Here is a 20659-nt window from a genome sequence, read left to right as displayed (position 1 = left end):
TCATTTCTAGCCTTTAGTTTTAATTGATTTGAAAGCTCAATTTTTATTTGGAGTCCTCTAACATTCAGTGAAGTTTTGGCTGGCTGGGATCTGAAAGGCAGACTATACGGAGTCCCCTCTGATTTCCACTTGCAGTTTCTTACTGGGATGACCACTTCCTGTTCCTCTTTCCCTCAACTCACACACTGGCATCATGATGGCATCTAAGCTCCTCTCAGGATGTGCTTGCTCAGCTGACCCTCCCAGAGTAGTTGCCAATGCTCTTATGACCTGGACAGCCATCCATTTTCACTGCCCTGCACACTAACACTTCAGCTCTGCAGTTGGTCAGTGTCATATTTACGCAGGAAGAAAGCTTCTGGAGAATGTGCCTATAGCCATTAAGTCTGCAAGCTAAAGTAAAGTTTTGTGCTGTTCAAAGGGAAGGATGCCTGCCTTGCTAAAGAAAAAACACACTAACGTTTACTTTGCAGGTAGCAGGAACTTGGGGGGTAGGGGGGAGGCGAGGGGGGGCAGAATTCAAGCTGCAAAGCTATAATATTATATATATATACACACACACACACACACACACACACACACACTCATACACATTTTTAAAGACCACTTGTAATAAGTGTTGGCATTCCCAGACTGCCATTCCTTTCAGAGTAACTGTTCCCTGATGTCCCGCTATTTAAAATTGACAACTTTCAATTCACTCAAGTTCTTCTGCTCCTTTTCCTGGGCCTCATTTCTCAAGCCTTCCACCCACCCTGTACCTCCACATTTGCATATTTTCACATACAGAATCACTCATGTCAAACACCTTGCTTGTTGGAAAATTCAAACATATTCCTGGAATAGTTCTGCTATGTCTAAATATGACTTGAGAAGAAATGGAAGCTATTCTAGGAAGTAAATATTGTTCTCAAGTATGAGCAGCCATGTGCAGTCTCCAAGAAAAGATTTACAGTATGATAAACACACTGGAACCTGATTCTCTCTAAAAGATCATGTTTTGTTTCTTACCAGAATTTACTTACATATTTATAAGTCTATTCCCCTAAAAGATTGCTTTGTATGGTGCCCAAAGACCAGAGTAATAGGCATGATAGAACAGTTTGAGAATTGGATATAAAACTGCATTCACCTCTCCCCATGTTTGGAGGTACCTATCAGGATTCCCCCCACAGGAAGCAGAAAGCTAGGATAGATAACTGAAATTACTGGTGATAGTTACGTTAACTTTAAAACAGAGATCAAATTTAAGCTTCCTTGAGCACCTGTTTTATCAGCATTTAGACCTGGCACATGCATTTACATTAAGCTATTTGGCAAATGTTTCCCTCCCTTCTGTGTACTTGCTACTGTACTAATCCTGTACTATTAAAGATTCTCTCTTAATTTTTACACTTGTTTTTCTTTCTCCAAAACTCTCTCCTAGTTAGCATTTCAGTATAAGACACATCTGTGAGTAAAGTTGCACAAGACGCTAAATATTTGCAGAATCAGGGTATGAAACAAACCTTATCAGTTTTTCCAGTTACGTGTCTTAGGGCAAAGTGGGCTACTTGTTACAACTATTTCAGAGGACTAATAATAATGTTTTGTAAACTCTAATAGCCTAAAACGAAGACAAGTTAATCCTTTCAGCATTTGGCTGGATTTTTGACATTGATGTTTGTGTGGAAGTAATGTGTAATTTTGCAAGTGCACAGATCTGTAAGTTTGCAAGAAGCTGAATATTCTATTCTCCCTTTCCAAATCCTTCCTGCAAGTACCAGCATTTGGAGTCAAGAACAAGTGAAGATTATTCATTACATGTTTGTAATAGCGATGAATTTAAAAAAAAAGCATAATTCTGTAGGCTGTCTCTGTTTTATACTCTATTTTGGACTGTATATTTATACTGTAATTTTTCCATTCAGTTTTTGCAACTGAAGTTTCTCAGTATCACAGCATGGACAAGCACTTGCCACTTCAGTCTGAGATCTGTGGTTTCCTCCTCCCCTGATACGCTACCCCAGTCCCTCAGACACTGGCATTGGCATTATGTAAATCACTGTTTGGACGCACAGGTCTTTATATTTAAGATTGCAGCAAAACACACAAGGATAGTTTCAAAAACCATTCTTTTATTGGTTGCATAAACTGGAGCATTATTTACAACTTTCATCTCTCTATAAATGCTCATTAAAATAAAGTTGCACAAATAGTAAAATGTAGCAAAGTACAGCCTTTTAAAAAAGTTAACCTGACATCTCAGATTAAATGCAGTCATGTTCCTATATATTATAACTATATTTAGAAGAATCAAAGAATTTATATAGGAGAGTTTATCTTAATAATTTCAGTACAATCAGTCCAATTTCATGCATCTTTGGTGACTGTCTTGAAAACTTGTTAAAATGGTTTAATTTTAGAAGTGCAAAGGAAAAAAGTAATTACAAGATTTATAGCTATGGTCCCATTTTGAAACTAAAACTTTAGTCTAAAAAAGGATATTAAACTCCAGTAGGGAACTCTCTTCAGCTGTAAGAAATTTGCTCTGCAAAATAAAAAAAAAAAAAATAAAAATTAGTCATTTAGCAATTTACCTTATTAAGCACACTTGGAATCTTCCGCAGTCTAAGCACGCCTAAAACTAACTTACTTTCTGGCTCACGCTGTACACATTTCCATTCCTGTGGAAAGTTTGTCAGGTTTTGTAGCCAGCTGTTGTTAGTCTCAGAGGTAAAATGTAAGTGGGAACAACTCCGATTACATCTGTGAAGGCTTTGTCTTTATGCCCAAACTATAGCAGCAAAGATTTAGCATGTGATCGCCTCTCATTTCCACAAGAAATATTCAAATAATTGTCTGTTTTGGTTTATGTATGTAAATTAAGTAACTTTTCTAAACTCCATAAAATAGTTTAAAAGTTAATTAAATATTAGCGCGCAGTTTTGCTTAACAACCCTAGTGTTCTCAGAATCTGCATGTCTTTCTAAATTGTGCTTTTAGATGAATGCAATACATTAAAAAAATTATGCCATCTCATTAGTTTAAATCAAAGCAGCATGCATTTGGGGCGAAAAATAAATCCAGTTTATACAAGTGGAGTTGATGAGCTGCTGGGTTAAGAATTGTATCACACACAGAAGTGTACTGGAAAGTAATTCTGAAAATAGTACTATTTATTATTAACTAAGATAGCAGGCACTCCATTTTAATTCTTACTAAAGGCCCAATCTTGAGGGGTACTAGGGTCCCCTGACTCCCACTGACTACAAATGAGAGATTATACTGTTCAACATCTCATAGGATTAGGCACTAGGTCACTTAACCGTCAACAAGTTTAAATCTTCAAGGTGAACAAATTCTTCCTATCTGATAGTTTCTGAATTCATTACACAGTATACAATCCCTATCTACATTCTTTAAAGAGCCCTAAGCTTAATTTAAAAAAACAATGTGAAGAGATTCTGTTATGGCTGTATATTATTGAAGAGGGAGCTTTACCTGAAGCAATTCTTAACCTTTAAAGATGCTGATGATGTAGGAGCAGAAAGCGTGCAGTGATTCCCAGCAATGCTCTCGTGCCAACTTCATTACTTCAGTATCATTTTCAGACCCTTGTCCATGCTGTGTTGGTTTTACAAGAGGTTGTGTAGATGGTTTAGGTCTCCCTGCTTTTTTGGCAGAGCTTTTCCCTGCCTGGGTTTCTTTAACTTGCTTTAAAGAAGCTGAGGGTTTCTGGATTGATTTCCCCTGATTGGCTGTATCTGCTTGCTGGCTAGGATTCTGGTTTGCCTTCATGCTGGAAGCTACTTGCTTCATGTGAGCATCTGTGGGAGCCTTTTGGCACATGTTGGGCTTCAGCACTAGGGTGGACTGGCAAGCGTTTGGGAGTTTTCTAAGTTCAAGGGCAATCTGGTTCCAATAAACCTTTGGGTTGTTATTGAAAGGACGACAAATTGATGGTTTGCCAGTATATTCACACCAGTAAGACTTGCCTTGGTTTTTGCATTCAATTCTGAGTTTCATTTCCCCATTACCACTCATATTCATTGTGCAAGCATCTTTGACTTTAGTCTGAAAATGGATTTCTTCACCATTGCTCCTTTTCTTTTGTGTCTGTTTCTGTCCCAACCCTCCCATGCAACAGAACATCATTAGAAGAAGGATGACAGTCTTCATGGTGAAACACAGAATAAGATCCTGAAGCAACTCAGTCCAAAAAAGCAAAAGAAACAAGCAACTGTCTGCTCACAATTTAAAGGTTTCGTGCACAAAGAAGTCTCTCTCTCGAGGTGGCTTGTAATTTTTTTTTTTTTTAAATAAACCACCCTAGTGTAAGCATATGCCCATAATTTATAGCTCAGGGGAATGTCAAATAACCTGTGAACTCCCAAGAAGGTAACAAGACACATCTTGCAGCTAAATAGAGCACGATAGTTGTATAACTGAAAAGCACATTCCTACCCAAAATGCACACGTCACCTTTGGTTTTAACAGATATTTTCCACTCTCCAGCTATTTTATAGCTGTCTTTATGCCAGATATTGTATGACCACATGGAAATAATCAGAAGAAGGTCAGCCAAATCAAACCTATGAGGTTTTGTCCAGAAGATTAAAATTATTCAATTAATAAAAATGGATTTGTGGTACCCTTATGTTTTTTGTGGATGTGCACTGGCAAGCATGTCGCTTTTATATTTTATTGTGCCAATACTGGAAACATGGAATTCTGTGGCAAATCAACAGCACATTCCTTAACTAAGGAAAGAGTTTAGGACGCACTGGATATGTCTAAAGAGCAAAGAAAAACCCATGGCTGGCCCATGCCAGTTGACTTGGGCTGCTTCATTGCTGTGTCGACTCAGGCTGGAGGGCGAGTTTTGGGACCCTCCCACCTCACAGGATCCCTGAGCCCAGAAGTTTACACAATAATGAAACAGCCCTGCAGCCCAAGTCAGCGGGCATGGGCCAACAATGGGTTTTTCTTTGCTGTGTAGACATTCCCAGTGTGGCCTGGGGGTTTATGAGCTTCCCCACACAGGTTTATCAAGGTAATCTAATCCCTCTCATTCTATTTCTGGGTTTCTCATCTTGCTTGGAGCCAATCTTGTCAATGAAGTCCAACAGTACATCAGTTTTTGTAAGGAGGACAAAATCCATTTCCCAATGTGATCTCAGCCCACATCTTAACCCAGTGCGCCTCCTACACCTCTCAAACACACTTAAAATGAAATAAAATAGTTATTTATGAATCAAATACAGATTACTTAACCAAGTTTTTGTTTATTTAAATGGACTGGGAAAATTTTCTCAAATGAAAAATAAACTCTTTAAATTCTACAATTCTGAACATATATACAACCACACACACACACACACACACACGCGCGCTACATATTGTCACATAGAAATATTTCCATTTCTGACCAAAGAGTGAAAAAACTTACGTTATTCCAGATAAAACTGGTATTGCTGTTCAGTTTTGTTTTATGTTTTCAAAGGTTTTTGGAACTACTCTTATTTTAAGCCAAATTAACCTTTCTGAAAACATAGTTAATACTGGTATATAATCAGTTTTCTCTTCAGTTCAAGATACCCAATTCTTCCATCTTTCCTACCCCCTGTGCTTTATTTTTGTAGTGTAGACCTTTACAGCCCATTAAGTGGATTTATGATGTCATATAATCCAGCAACACAACTGACATGTCTAAATTCAAGGCAATACCCTAAACTACAGTGATGTAAAACAACCTTCTAAAAGTGTTCAAATTCCTATGTAGAAAGTTTAATTTAAAAATTAGTTAGCAAAAATATAATCACTGCCTATTTAAAGAACCACTGACATTTATTAGGAACTTGGTCTGGAGATTAAGTATTCTAAAAATTACCAATTTTTTGACATCTCTCAGTCTAATTAGAGTATTACTCAAACTCCAGGGAGCTCCATACTCTGCCACATACACAAAAGTTGTAATTTTAAATGAGTCTCTCTGCAAATACCCTTTCAGGTCTAATACTTAAAAATCATCACGTATTAAATAACTCAAAGAGAGGGAGAAAAATCTTCAACTGAATTAATTTTTCAGAGATGGGAGATAATGCATATCCCGTACATTTAAAGTTCAGTCCAAAGTGGTCGTCCAAGAGCACCAAAAGTCAACACTGAACATGCTGATAAATTCATCTGTGAAGTACATTATACAATATCAAAAATTTTGCTAAAACACTTTTAAGCTTTAAGAAAATGTATATACAAAGGACTCTGTATACAAAATGTATTCTTTATGCAAATGTGTATATACTATATTTAACACATTCCCAACAAAACGGTAAGGTAAGAACTTGAGTAATCATGGCAGGGTAGTCAACTTTAAGCAAAATCTGTGTAAGCCACATTAATATACCTATTGTGATGTGAAATAGAAACCTCAGTGTAAAAAAAGTAAAAAACAAAAACCACTTTAGTTCAAGTCTTAAACAGCAGTGAACAAGAGGAAGGGCTCTGGTATTTTATACAATAGTTAATGGCATAACATTAAACACTGTTTTCTTGATTCAAGACTGATTTACTGTACAAGCCACACAGAACAAGTGGCATGGGATTTGGATGGTGAAGTCAGATCCCAGTGTGGTTGGAAGAATTTCATGTTTTCCTGTAGAAGAATCTTGAGCCTCATTTCTATAGGCTGAAAATAGATCACAAGAAAAAAAAATCAATAAAAAATTGATTAAGGTAGCAATAAAATTCAGATAGAACACTATACATTCATGGTCTTCATGTGAAAGTCATGGGTGTGTCAAGAGATAAACTTTACCCTACCTACAATCATGTGTGTACAAGCATGTGTTTTTACATTTTAAGAAGCAGATTTCAAAATGGGAGGATGCGCTGGGTAGATTTTGAAATACATTTTAAAAGCTCATTACTTACCCCTGATGTTTTCAGTATTGGCTACCACTGTTCCACAGAGCTAAAGAGAACACAAAAATATATTTTTCTGTTGCTAACAAAAGGACTGAATATACTGCCTTCATAACTACAAGCGCGTGGTACTGTCAGATGTCGATAGTGTGACCACCAATCATGCCTGGGTCTGAAATGTATAAGTGCTATATAAATAAGTCCTGAGTCTTCTTGTCAGTTATTGAAGTTTTTAATTAGGGAAAATGGGTTTAGTTTCATTATATAGCAGTCTTTTTTTTTTAAAGTCTTGTTTTGAGGTGGAAGGAAATACTCAGATAATCAAACAACATAGACCTGAGTTAGAAAAAAGGTCTTAACCCAACCTCCCATTTTGCTCACACAAATAATTGTACCTGCATTTGATTTTTATTTAGATCTCTACCTACCTGATCGGGGAAAAATAAAATAATCAGGTAGATTTCTAAATGCAACTGCAACCTGCAATTACGTGCATCCATAACACTGCAGGTGCAAAGGGGGAGGCTTCCTATTCCTATCACTTTAAGAGGATATGGTTTCATTGCTAACAATCTCACTCAAAAGATGCTACAAATACTTACAGCCAAATAAAAACATCTGTAGGAACTGAGAAAAAGCAGTATACCAGAGAACATGAAAATGGTTTGTGCAGTTAAGAACAGAAAACAAGAATCTACTAGAGTGGTATCCCCGGATTGTCGTAGCCCTGATGCAGTTTTTCCAAACTCTGTCTTAGGTATGAAATCATCAAAAGGAAATGGCAGTTTAGAGTAAATTCTAATGATAGCTATGGTGGGGTCAATCCAGAGAAAGTTCACTGACCGTAGGACAATTGAAATCAGAATATAGTCCTTAACGTGTTTGTATCCATGTGGAAAGCTAGTATGCTTTAATTTAACAGAGTCTATTTTTTATGTTAATGATTTTTGGCTTATTTCCGAATAACTTCTTGTATTATTCAGTCATTGAACAAGGATTTCCTTTTAAATTTTTTTTTAAATACCACATAAATAATGTGCCATACAGCGCAAGAATGTTGAAAATCAATATTAAAAAAAATCCAAAGATCAGAAAGTGACTTCTAAAGTCTGGATGATTATTGGTTCCCTCTTATGGAAAATATCAAAAGTCTTTAATGTGGAAGTTCTCTGATGTGCCAGTGGAGTTCACTTTGGAATCAAATACCTTGTAGATTAATTTGAGGAGTTCCAAAAGCCCACAGTGTGATATAGGCTATGCCAAAATAATGAACATGATAACACCATAAATACTACTATTATGAAATACTTCCTCCTAAAGGATGCATAGGGAAGAGACTTGGTCAATAAAATAATCAATACAAAATAGACTTTTACTCAACTGATACGGCCCTGAGGGCTGTCAAAAATTTCAACCTCAAGCCCCATCAACATAAAACACCCCATTCATGATCCAGAGAGCAATAAAAATTAATTCTCTACCAAACATTCAATCTAAATGTGTTCTATATAAAAAGTTATGGGGCTCACTAGTCCTTATACTTGCCAATTATTTATATAGCTTCTCATTGTAACATACTTCTGAGTTCCTCCAAAGCCTACTGAAGTCACACTACAGCCCTGTGAGGTGGATAGCACCATCCCAGTTTTATGGAATGGGAATCCAAGGCACTGAGGTTAAGTGACTTGCCAGTGTCTCAGAGCAAGCGAGCTGCAGACTCAGGAGAAGAACCCACAACTCCCATCTCCCAGACTTGTGACTTAACTATTTGGCCACACAGGACTGGACTAATTTCACAGGTGCAGTAACATCCATCTTCTCCTCTAACCCTTCCATACCCCCTGGCTCATTTGCAGCCTGCACATAGCAAACTTTGCCTTTCCTCAGCCGTTTAAAAAGCTGCACCAAAGGCACAGGTTGGAGGGACTACTGAGCCATTAAACATTACGTTAATTTGGGAGGTTACTGTAGCTACTCATTGCTTTTATAAAATAGAAGATTTTTTTTAATGTTTCTTCTTTATCTTTCAAATCTCTAGTCCTGCTTGTTCTATGTAGCCTACTTCTATGCATTCTCATGAAAAAAATTCTAAAAAAAACCAAACTAGAATTTAAAAGTGAACTATCTATTAATGCCCCAGGTTACAGTCAAAGGGGTATTCATTAAGTATCAATTTATAATTGGTCCTACAAACCTTTATATAAACATGGAAAAAAAAAAACAGGAAAAAGTGAACATGCACACCCCACAGCCTTTTAATTGCTATACAGAGTACTTTAATAACTTTACCATTTTAGGGCCACCATGATATAGAAGTAATATGGAATTATGTGGCTTTTAAGCTTATAAAATTCCATAGTTAAATGACCGGATACTATTACAATATCTATGGCTATATAGGCTTATTCAAAAAAGTTAAACACACAGCACTTGTTATAGTGAGCTACCATGCAAAAGGCAAATAGAAAATTAAACTATTCACTTTAAAACATGCAGAAAATTGGATAGCTGATTAGCACAGTACGCTAAGCAAGGAAATGTGAAGGCATGCAGTTTCAGACTTGGTTTACCTTGTCATAACAGGATTGTGTATACCATATAAATGCTCTTTATGATAACCATTATTACCATTTTCCATACTGTAACAAAATAAATACACCAAAAAAGACTATGTTAACTATAAGATGCAATATGTACAAAATGGCTACAAAGACATGTAAATGGCTGATGGTATTGTTTGTAAAAAATAAGTTGTTTCTGTTCAGTAGACAATATTCATTAATTTTCAACCTTACTGATACTGTAGAATATCAAATAATTCTATAAAATCTTATTTTAGCATGCTCCAATTTCAATTTAATGGCGATATTTATGTTCAGTTGTACCCTACCATTACAAAATATAATTAAACCAAAAGATGTTAATTCTTTACTATAAAAACTACATTCTAAATATAAACCCTCACTCTTTAGTAAAAGAACTTTAACAAATACCAGTAAAAGTGTCTTACTTTTTCATGGGTATAGTTTCAACACTAAAAAATATAAAAAAGGAGAAGCAATCAACTTAAATATACTCGTAATTGAACATTTGTCTTAGCAGCACATGCCTTGCTACTGCTCTATTCATTTGTGAATGTACAATACAAATTGACCAATGTGAAATAAAATTATCTGAAAAAACAAAGTGCACAGATTTACTGAACAGCTAAAATAAAGAATAGGAAAAAATAGTAAAAATGAAAATAAGTAAAAACAGTTATCATAAAGTAAAATGCCAAGTCCCTGAGACAGAGGAACTGCAAGTGAAAAGGAAAGACTGGTTAGGGATAATCAGGATATTGAGCAAAAAAGGAAAGAATTAACACAAGGAAACTACAAAGCAGGTACAAGTTATCTTAACGTTATAATTGAGCAAAAGATGATCTATCTGAAATTGGGAATATTTTAAAATAAAGGTGTAAGAAGTTCTAAAGCCCTGAACCTGCAAAGAGCTTCTCACAGGCAGACCCTGTTACACCTATACAGAGCCCCACTGAATCAATGTACGATATGGAAGTCCACCTGTATGGAGCATATTGAAGGATCAGGGCCCATATCTGTACTCTTTCAGAAGAAACTGTGGTGCTCATTTTGCCAGTAGTGAAGGTTTAAACAATGCACCACATATTTCATGTAAAATAATGTGTTATGCAGGAAAGTATTCGTGTCCACTTTCTTTTTATCCTATTTAACATTATACACTTACTCATCATACACATCCTCTGTATCCATTCTACGATAGTATTTGGATAGTTTTACAGCACAAATTACGGCAGGAATTAAAAATATTGAACAGCCTCCTAAACCAAACCAGAAGGTATTCTAGAAGACAAAAATCAAGAAAATGACATTCAATAAAATTCTGTATTAGTGTTTTAAACCACTGCTTGTTTCTTCCCACATTATTTCTTAGAACTGACCCCCTTAAGAGTTTTGAGTTGTAAATTGGCTTTTATTTAGTAGCTGAAGTTGCTGCCCTTATTACTACTAGATTGTCAATTATGTTGTTTCTGAAAGCATACAGCTGAAGTCACCGACATGGCCCATGGCACTGCAGACCCTGTAATGAGAGGCAGCCATGAATTATCAGTTGTTGGGTCAGCAGCAGAACATTACTACTCAACCAACCAACTCCAAGTTGGAAGATACTGTGTCCCTAGAGATGAACCCACTAGCCATGTTTTTTCCCTGCCTTGATATTTAACAGTAGTGGCCTTATTCATGTTCCCTGTGGCAAGCTGAATTTTCATCACCTTAGAGGTAGTTTCTGACTTGACAGCTGCAGTTCACAACTGTGAGAGTAATTTCATTAGTGCACAGATTAGCAGGCTCCAGCTGTTAAAATGGTATTTTAAACCTGATTCCTATGGGCTGGAGGCAGTTTTGACTTGTATGTGGACCCAGCTGGGATCTATCATCATGTAAGATTTTGACCCATCCACAGTTAACTGATTTAGTGAGTAGTATTTTTCCTACTCAGTTTCTGCAGGATGGAAGGAGGAGAGGTTCTGCAGTTCCTTTGTGGTGCTAGATGATTATGACTTGGCTCTGGCAGGACAGCAGGTTTCAGGATTTAGTGTTAGCACTTCAGACTCGATTTCAGAAAATTGAAGGTGGTTCTTGTATACAAGTTCTGATTACTGCTTGGTTCAGACTGATTGAGGAAAAGAAAGAATTGGAGGGAGAGGTTTTAGGTGGTTTACAGATGTGTGGTTTCTTTTAATACACACAGCCAACTTTTTATCCTCTGAGATGAGAAAATGCCAAATAGCAGCACCTCCAAGTACTACCAGCCATAATGAAGCTCTGCTCTGCACATGAATGAATCAAGATTTGTTTTCTGCACGCCACCTGAAAAAAGTTCCTTTTCCTCATTCACATTTTCTAGATTCCAGCAAAGATGTTTGTGGAAATTTTTTCCTCAGTACTTTCATTGTTCTTATATTCTAAGCAGAGATGGGTCAAAACTGATCAGATCCACTCCGCTTTGAATTTCAGGGGAGTTCAGATTCAACTCTCCAAAACAGAACCTCCTCCAAAACTGTTCGGATTCAAATTCAGATCCCGAATGAGAATTGGTCTCTTTTCATATTCAAGATGGCAAAATCTCACAAGAACAATGGATTTCTGCTACGATGGGACAAAAATCTCATGGGAATGTATTGAAACTCCAGCCTTGGAGTGGTTTCAGACCTGAGCTCCATATTTTAAACTAAATCTAATCCAGATCAGAACACTTTCTCCTTTGCCAATCTCAGACTTAGACAAGCTCCCTCATCAGAACATCTTAGCCAAAGGATGAAATACAGAGAGTTATGTTCACAGTTTGGTGGAAGTACAAGCAAGAATTCCCCATTTAAGGCCCTAGTTTAGAAAAATGGGAAATATTTCTTACCACAGAATCAATTACATAGCTGCATAAAAATATATCTACTGCAGTGTCTATCACGTTGGCAATAGGCTTGCATGCTGCTACCTCCATGGTAATCTACAACAGATTAAAAATACTATTCAAATCATTCATTAAAAAACCCTGCAATACCTGGCACAAGCTTTATGTGCCATTTACCAAGGGCGTGTTCCCCCCCTCCTAAGCAATTTCTTGCAGTATATTTTATCCCCAGAGCACAAATTACACCTTGAAGAATTAACTTGCTTTGCTCAGTAGAATTATGCATTTATTTTTCCTATTTTTAAGAAGAGGGTGAGCAAAAACACAAAAAGTCAGGCTCAGTGTGTGGGAAGTACAAATGGTATCTCGGCCACTTGCACTCTAGAGAAACAACACTGTAATTAGAACTGCATTTAGTACCCTGGTATGCACTGAAACAACTTATTCCTTCCATTCTACTTTAAATATAATGAAACTCCGTTTATAGTAAACACACTATAACAGTTTATACTTTTCCCCCTGTTCTGAACACAAATGGTAAAACACACTTTAAATAGAATAAGTCTTTCATCTTTAGATTCTTTACACACTTGTGTCGTATTTTACAGTAGTTCCCTCAATGTAGTAAATGCACCTTACCGACTCCTTGACCCACTCAACATATTGCTCGAAGTAGCCTATTATCATATCCATGTACTTTTTGGTTTCCTAAAAAATAAAAATAAATAAATAAACAAATCAATCCCTCACCTAAAACCTCTACTGCACCATAAATTCATTAAACTAATTTACACATAAGGAAGTTTACCTGGATGATAACCAGTGACGCATCGTTGCTTATGAGAAGCTGAGCAGCATCAACAGCACTAATCACATTTTTTACTTTTATCTGAAAAAAGAATGTACGTAAAAGATAGCTAAGACCTTTCCAAAGTTGCTACGACGACACTGCTGGTATTGTATTTTTAGCCCTTTCTATAGGCAAACAAATATCATTGTCCTGATAACAGTAAAATCTGAGACAAATGGTGAGTGCAACAGTGGGTCCACAATGCAATATGTGAGTGAGTGCAATATGGTGAGTGCAACAGTGGATCCACAATGTCCCGGCACCCCTAAGGCGTAAGGATTCATTCTATACCAACATGGACCCCCCTCACAACTGTCAGAGGCTGGCACCTCTGTAGTCAGGCAGCAGCCCTTCCTACACTCTTTCATACTTCTAGAACAGGTTACCCTTCTTTTCTTTTCTTCCCTTATGAATAGGGATTCTCTCATCTCCTAGGCCATTTCCATCACCACCTGGATCCCCACAATAGCAGCCCCACATTATATAGGTAAAGATAAGCAAAGTCTTGCCTCAGAAAATAATTTCACATTCTCTATCATGGCAGAAGTACACATGTGGAAGGCAAAGCACAGGGCCAAACTGTATCTCAGCTCTGGACTACAATGTAGACTGTAAATGTCCTTGAAACATTTTGGTCCCCCCTCCCTTTTTTTTTTTTTAAAACCAGACAGCTTTTCATTATAAAAAAATCCCGATAGCTCCCCAATACACACAAAGGATGATGTACTCAGAGCCTTACTCTGTATGTGAATTTAAGAAAAGCTTCTGTTCCTTCCCTACAACAACCTCACATTCTCACCAACCCCTCTTATCTGCCAATCTAGGTCCAGGACATACAAGTTCTGAATGGATTTCCTGCAGCTGGTTTGCTGCCATGCATGGGTGTAAAAGTGGCAAGAAGAACTGAAGCAGATAAGGAGCAATCACAGTGACATAACTGCACTAGCGCTACTGAGGCTGGACTGTTGCTACAGGAGCTAAGACAAGCTGGTGGTAACAGGGAAAGCTGCTGCCAGAAGGACTCTCCACCCTGTTGCTGATTCTCATGAGACTAGCAGAGCATAAAGGCAGCTGCTCTCTTGGCTGTGCAAGCACTAGCTGCTATGGAGAAGGAAAGCAGGTGGGCTGTCGTAGGGAAGCCCTGTCAAGCTCAAGCTTCCTGCAGTTTGGCTGAGATTGCAAGAGCGAGTAAGGGGACAAGGTGGACGCAGTGTGCCAGAGGAAGAGACATCCAACGTTAACAAGACAGTGGATCTCATTTCATTAAGCACATTTTTTTTTTTTTTTTTTTTTTTTTTACACACATACGGACAGGTAAAACAATCCTACATCGATGACTAAGAGTAAAAGCAAGCTGCTGAGTAACATGAAAACCACAGCATGTAAAATTGTACTGAAATTATTTTACTAAGTCAGAATTAAAACTTTCCAATGGCCTGTAAAGTGTCTTGATTTGTGGCTGCTTCCTGGGCACTGTAACTACCTAGATTAGCAATAAAAATCAATGAAACTTTGCACATCAAGTGCTTTCAAGGGGAAATGTGACAGATGGGGAAACCACGGCACCTAGAGCTCTGTAGAATAGAGCCCAGAGCTTGAGACTCCTTGGCTCAGACCTGCAAAAGGACTTGGACATTGCAACACTGAGCGTCACAATGCCTAACTGGTTAGGTGCCTAGAAAAAACAGAATTCACAGGAACAACACTGTGATACACAAAGCCTGAGTTAGATCCCTTGGCTTCCTACAAAATGCATGGGGAGCCACAGGCGCATTAGACTGTGATCCACAAACCAGTGCACTAGGCAGGGTATTACCGAAGCTAGCCCAGGGGAGGTGCCCACCAGATGGGTGAGTGTTATGCCCAGTGTCTATCTCTGCCAGCAATCCAGGAACCGGGGAGAAGATAGGTGTTTTGTTTGCCTAAGTTGCATGTGGAGCCCAAAACAAAACTCCTCCTTTACTGCTCCAATTAATATTTAATTATTCAGTTGTTTAATGAGAGACTGAGGAAGCGCCACCATCACAATAGCCTAGTGGCTAGGGCACTCACCTGAGAAGTGGCAGATCCCAGTTCAAATCCCTTCTCCCCTTCAGGAAGAAGGGGAAACTTGAACTGGGGGGGGTGTCTCCCATATCCCAGGTGAGTTCCCTAACTACTGGGTTAAATGTTCTGAGGGAGGTCCTGCTCCTTTCCCTTCCCCCCCACTGTTTTGTGTGAACTCACCAGAAGGGTATCAGAGGTCACCTACCAGACTGGGCCTCACACATGACATAGGCAGCGTAATGCCTGTTTTTCTGGGCTTGTGAACTGCGCTGAGGCTTAAGTGGGAGACAGGTGTCCGGACATTGACAGTGAGGCTGCACTGCACATGCCCAGAGGTAAAAATTTGGGAGCCATGTGAGTTTAGGTACCTACAGGATTGGGTGTCAGCCAAGCAGGAGTTTTATGGGTCATAGTGGTGCCTAAAAATGGGACTTAGCTGCTTAAGTACCTTTGTGGATTCCATCCCTGGTCCCTAGCTCTAAGTATGACACTCTCTTCCTGCCCCCGAAAAGTTAGCAAATTAAAATATTGCAAATGTTATGTCCTGTATGCTTGTGGTAGGGTACATTTAAAGTAAAAAAAATAACATGTTCTTTTTGCCAGAAAGACTGACCTACCATAAATTCAGATGATGTCCTCTGCAGTAATCTAATGCTCTGATTTAAAGTGCTCTGGTTAAAAAAAAAAAAAAAGAAAAGAAAAAAAAAAGATTTTATACAAGTAATAATCCTCTTGCTTTAATACAATGTATGTCTATAAGAACAAATCACCTAGATAATCAGAACCAATAATATATTTCAAAACACATTAATATTAATGAATGCAAACTAGTTGCATTAGCTAAGAACTGATTGCCTACTAATGGAACTAGCAGCCAGTGTGTGTAACAGAGACTCTCGAAAGGAAACAATTTTTTTTAAAGCACAGAGCAGGTATACTTTGCATGCTAGAAGACTTCAAATATTACTGAAGTTTGCAGCAATAAAGGCTGGATATCATTTATTTGGGAAGTGAAGGAGAATTAGTTAAAATTAAAGCTCATTGGGCACAGTATATTATTTTGCAGTTTTGGAAAGGAAAATCACTTACCCTAGCTTTTACATATTTCTTGACAGTCAGTTTTGGAAAAAGAAAAAAGATGAGAATAATTAAGAGTTAATTAGAAGAGAAATGGTGAAAGATCAGCAGAATGGAACAGAGGACCTAATACTTCTCTATAAGAGGAACATAAGGACAAATACAGTTCTGTACAGAACTATAAGTATGAACTGCTAAATTAAGGCCCAATCCTGTGAGGTATTGAAAGCCCCTTGGAAGATGAGCAGCTCCCCAATTCCCAGTGATTTCAGACAGTTCCTCACACTTTCCAGGAGATGTTCATCACCAAACAGAACTGGGTCCTCAGACACTAAAGTAGTATAAGCTGAAAAATTTAAGCAGAATATACAGAGAAAAACTGACATCTGGCAGAGTTGTGATTTCAGCTTGCTCTTCTTTAAAAAAAAAAAAAAAAAAAGTGCCTGGCAAAACCTGTTAGAAGAAACATTTCCATATCCTTTGAGAGATCAAGGAAGAAGATTTTTCTTTTGCTGTAAACATTACCCTGTAGGATTTCCAACATTACCAAACCCAGAAAGTAAAACAAAACCATTAAACAAATGTGAAAATTATAACAACTGTTTTCTTTGCCCAACATGAATGCAGTGCAAAAATGGAAAATAAATTATGCAAAGTTAGAACTTGTGAAAGTTTTTTTTCTCCCTGTCCTACTGTATTTCTATAAAATTGTACATGTAGAAGTGGAAAACAAAGGGGCAAAGAAAAATTTGGTTTTCACAATATTATACAATACTAACAAAGATAATGAAATTGGTTTGTTAAAAATGTATCTGACTACCCTTTTAATTACATAAAATGTATATAAAACCTGTATTTAGATATTTATATGCAGATGTGCACATTTTGGAAACATACACCTCATAAAACTAAACCTAATATGGAATTTGCACAAAAGAAAAAAGTCCTTAGCTGCACTGTAATTTGCAGATTTTCTAATTGGTAGTTTTGAAATATATATCTATATTTTTAATGTAACTATATGTTTATAGTACGACACTTTTAAATATTTTACCATCGCTTGCTCCAGTGGAACAACTTGCTGGTTATGAATCATTCGAATACTGTTTGCATGTCCTTTTAACGCATTTTCCAGTGCTCCTTTGGGCTGCAAATATAAACATAATAATCCAGTTTGCTGATCTGTAGCTTTTTGTTTTTGTTTTTTTAAAGAAGTGGTATTTTTCAAAAGCATCAAGAATCTTTGCGACACATCTCCTTGTTTTGCTTGAATCAGTAACATATACATTCTGGTCATATTTTGCAAAGCAAACTGAAATAAGCAATAGGATATGGCAGTAGATATGCTACAACATCATCAAAATAGTAGAAATCTCAGTATTTGAAACAAAATATGCAATTCTAATATAGTCAGAGAAATGTTAAAATACCTGTACAAATTCAATAGAATGAATTTTCACATAGTGCACCGAGTTAACCATTTTCTTCTCAATATAAACCACAGGATAACCTCACTCTTTTTTGCTCTAATGTCTGAGAGGCTCATTAAGAATGACTCATCTTATTAAAAAACAAAAGAAACAAAAAAACAAACAGGAGCACTTGTGGCACCTTAGAGACTAACAAATTTATTAGAGCATAAGCTTTCGTGGGCTACAGCTCACTTCATCGGATGCATAGAATGGAAAATATAGTAAGAAGAAATATATATACATACAGATAAGTTGGAAGTTGCCATACAAACTGAGAGAGGCTAATTAGTTAAGATGAGCTATTAGTTAAGATATGCCATCATGTGCCAGAGGGGCATTGCTGGCACATGATGGCATATATCACATTGGTAGATGTGCAGGTGAACGAGCCCCTGATGGCATGGCTAATGTGATTAGGTCCTATGATGGGGTCACTTGAATAAATATGTGGACAGAGATGGCATCGGGCTTTGTTGCAAGGATAGGTTCCTGGGTTAGTGTTTTTGTCGTGTGGTGTGTGGTTGCTGGAGAGTATTTGTTTTAGGTTCGGGGGCTGTCTGTAAGTGATGACTGGTCTGTCTCCCAAGATCTTTGAGAGTGAGGGATCATTTTTCAGGATAGGTTGTAAATCTTTGATGATGCAGTGGAGAGGTTTTAGCTGGGGGCTGAAGGTGACGGCTAGTGCCATTCTGTTATTATCTTTGTTGGGCCTGTCCTGTTGTAGGTGACTGCTGGGTACTCTTTCTGGCTCTGTCAATCTGTTTTTTCACTTCAGCAGGTGAGTATTGTAGTTTTAAGAATGCTCGATAGAGATCTTGTAGGTGTTTGTGTCTGTCTGAGGGGCTGGAGCAAATGCGGTTGTACCTTAGAGCTTGGCTGTAGACACCTGCACATCTACCAATGTGATATATGCCATCATGTGCCAGCAATGCCCCTCTGCCATGTACATTGGCCAAACTGGACAGTCTCTAAGCAAAAGAATAAATGGACACAAATCTGACATCAGGAATCATAACATTCAAAAACCGGTAGGAGAACACTTCAACCTTTCTGGACACTCAGTAAAATATTTAAGGGTGGCAATTTTGCAACAGAAAAGCTTCAAAAACAGACTCCAGTGAGAAACTGCTGAGCTTGAATTAATATGCAAACTAGATACCGTTAACTTGGATTTGAATAGAGACTGGGAGTGGCTGGGTCATTACGCATATTGAATCTATTTCCCTAAAGTTAAGTATCCTCACACCTTCTTGTCAACTGTGTAAACGAGCCATCTTGATCATCACTACAAAAGTTTTTTTTCCTCCTGCTGATAATAGCTCATCTTAACTAATTAGCCTCTCACACAGTTTGTGGCAACTTCCAACTTATCTGCATGTATATATATTTTTTCTTATTATATGTTCCATTCTATGCATCCGATGAAGTGGGCTGTAGCCCACGAAAGCTTATGCTTTAATACATTTGTTAGTCTCTAAGGTGCCACAAGAACTCCTGTTCTTTTTGCGGCTACAGACTAACACAGCTGCTACTCTGAAACCTGTCATCTTATTAAGGGAATGCTCCAGTTATTTCCAGTTATTAGTGCAATGGCGCCCTCCACTGGGATTATAATTTTCCTTTATAGATTAAACTAAAACATCTACATGTAGGATTGGTACAGATTTAGGGACATCTAGTCTTTTGAACTATTTACAATTTTGAATATAGCCAATTGATCTGAGGTATTTCCATTCAGAAATATTATAATCTTTGAGTGATTCTGACTTGGGGAAGGAACATTTGCGCCTATGCTTTTTCCTGTTTAGTGGTTCTCTCTTAGCTAAAAAGTCATGAAAATTAGAGGCTTTGCAGTCAATTTCTAGACACTGAAGAAAAAAAAAAAGGTATGTCTACACTGCGATGAAAGACCTGCAACACAGTTACAGCTGGCTCAGGTCAGCTTGCTGGGGCTGCAGTGCTATAAAATTGCAGTGTAGACATTTGGGCTCAGGCTGGAACGCAGACTCTGAGATGATCTGAGAGATGGCGTAGGATTGCGGTTCACTTAACACATGGGTGTAACAACTATTAAGGCAAAACACTCAGCAAGTAGCGATCAATTACTTACTTCACCTGCCTTTTGTGACACAAACTTCTTGTTATCTTTCCTTATACATCAAGTATTAGCTTCTCATTTTCATGAGAACTCTCCTACCCTGTCAGTACAGGTTTAGTTTTAGTTCAAACCAGTCTTTTCTAGCTTTTTAGTTACTTTATCTTTTCTTGTTCTCAAAAACATTATTACTCTGCAATTTCTTACACATACACAGTTCTTCTTACACTTATGCTGTTAAATGTTATCAGAACAGACTCTTAAAATCCACAGCAGGCTTCTGTCAGGCCTAAACATGCCCCTTTGCTCCCAAAGTTCCCCACTGTGAAGCTGTAGAATCCTTTCTAAGGCTTAATTGAAGCCTATATTTAATATACATCTGTTCTCATTCCCAACTGTCTAACCAAGATCATTAACCTTCCAAATCAATGCAATTAGCACAACTACTAGCATGGCCTGCACACTTACAAAGCCCATTGATATCATGCACACCCACAGATGTTCCCCAGTAGTGTACACTAACTCCCACCCTAGGGCATTTCCAAGTGCATCTACGTCACTTTGAATATTTACACTCTCCTATCTTACGGTCAACAAATGTTCTGGATGTTTAAGGTCTGCACATTTAAATGTGGTATGACTCAGCTTAACTGTATCACAGAGTCTAGGGCAGCACTAATTAGAGGGGCATTAGCTGATACACGGTGGATCTCATTCTGGGGAACTGGAAAAGTTACCTTGCCCCTATTCAGATAGCTTTTCTTGGAACTAAAGCAGAAT

General features: G+C 37.7%; 2 protein-coding genes across 7 annotated transcripts in view; both read right to left on the bottom strand.

Annotated features, from left to right (window-relative positions):
• Window positions 1-3071: 3071 nt before the first annotated feature.
• On the bottom strand, window positions 3072-4437 carry FGFBP2 (fibroblast growth factor binding protein 2). The gene has a single exon (XM_074950137.1). It carries the CDS (start codon window positions 4159-4161, stop codon window positions 3496-3498), a length of 666 nt encoding a protein of 221 aa, XP_074806238.1. The 5' UTR covers window positions 4162-4437; the 3' UTR covers window positions 3072-3495.
• A 731-nt stretch (window positions 4438-5168) lies between these two features.
• Window positions 5169-20659, bottom strand: part of PROM1 (prominin 1) — a 95446-nt gene continuing 79955 nt past the window's right edge. Inside the window, exons 19-29 of one of the 6 annotated variants that reach the window (XM_074951648.1) lie at window positions 17367-17459; window positions 16325-16342; window positions 15853-15906; window positions 13148-13228; window positions 12979-13047; window positions 12343-12435; window positions 10654-10769; window positions 9917-9940; window positions 9477-9545; window positions 6916-6955; window positions 5169-6670 (exon numbers count right to left, since the gene is read on the bottom strand). In XM_074951648.1, coding sequence (XP_074807749.1) covers window positions 6937-6955; window positions 9477-9545; window positions 9917-9940; window positions 10654-10769; window positions 12343-12435; window positions 12979-13047; window positions 13148-13228; window positions 15853-15906; window positions 16325-16342; window positions 17367-17459 — 636 coding nt within the window. In that variant the 3' untranslated portion in view covers window positions 5169-6670; window positions 6916-6936. The remainder of the gene's footprint in view (window positions 6671-6915; window positions 6956-9476; window positions 9546-9916; window positions 9941-10653; window positions 10770-12342; window positions 12436-12978; window positions 13048-13147; window positions 13229-15852; window positions 15907-16324; window positions 16343-17366; window positions 17460-20659) is intronic. The other 5 variants (XM_074951650.1, XM_074951649.1, XM_074951651.1 and 2 more) reach the window with 5 other exon arrangements.

Source organism: Natator depressus, chromosome 4, assembly GCF_965152275.1.
Source record: "Natator depressus isolate rNatDep1 chromosome 4, rNatDep2.hap1, whole genome shotgun sequence".
Classification (NCBI taxonomy): Eukaryota; Metazoa; Chordata; order Testudines; family Cheloniidae; genus Natator; species Natator depressus.
The sequence above is the reverse complement of the archived record's forward strand: the minus strand, read 5'-3'. Positions and strand labels throughout refer to the sequence as shown.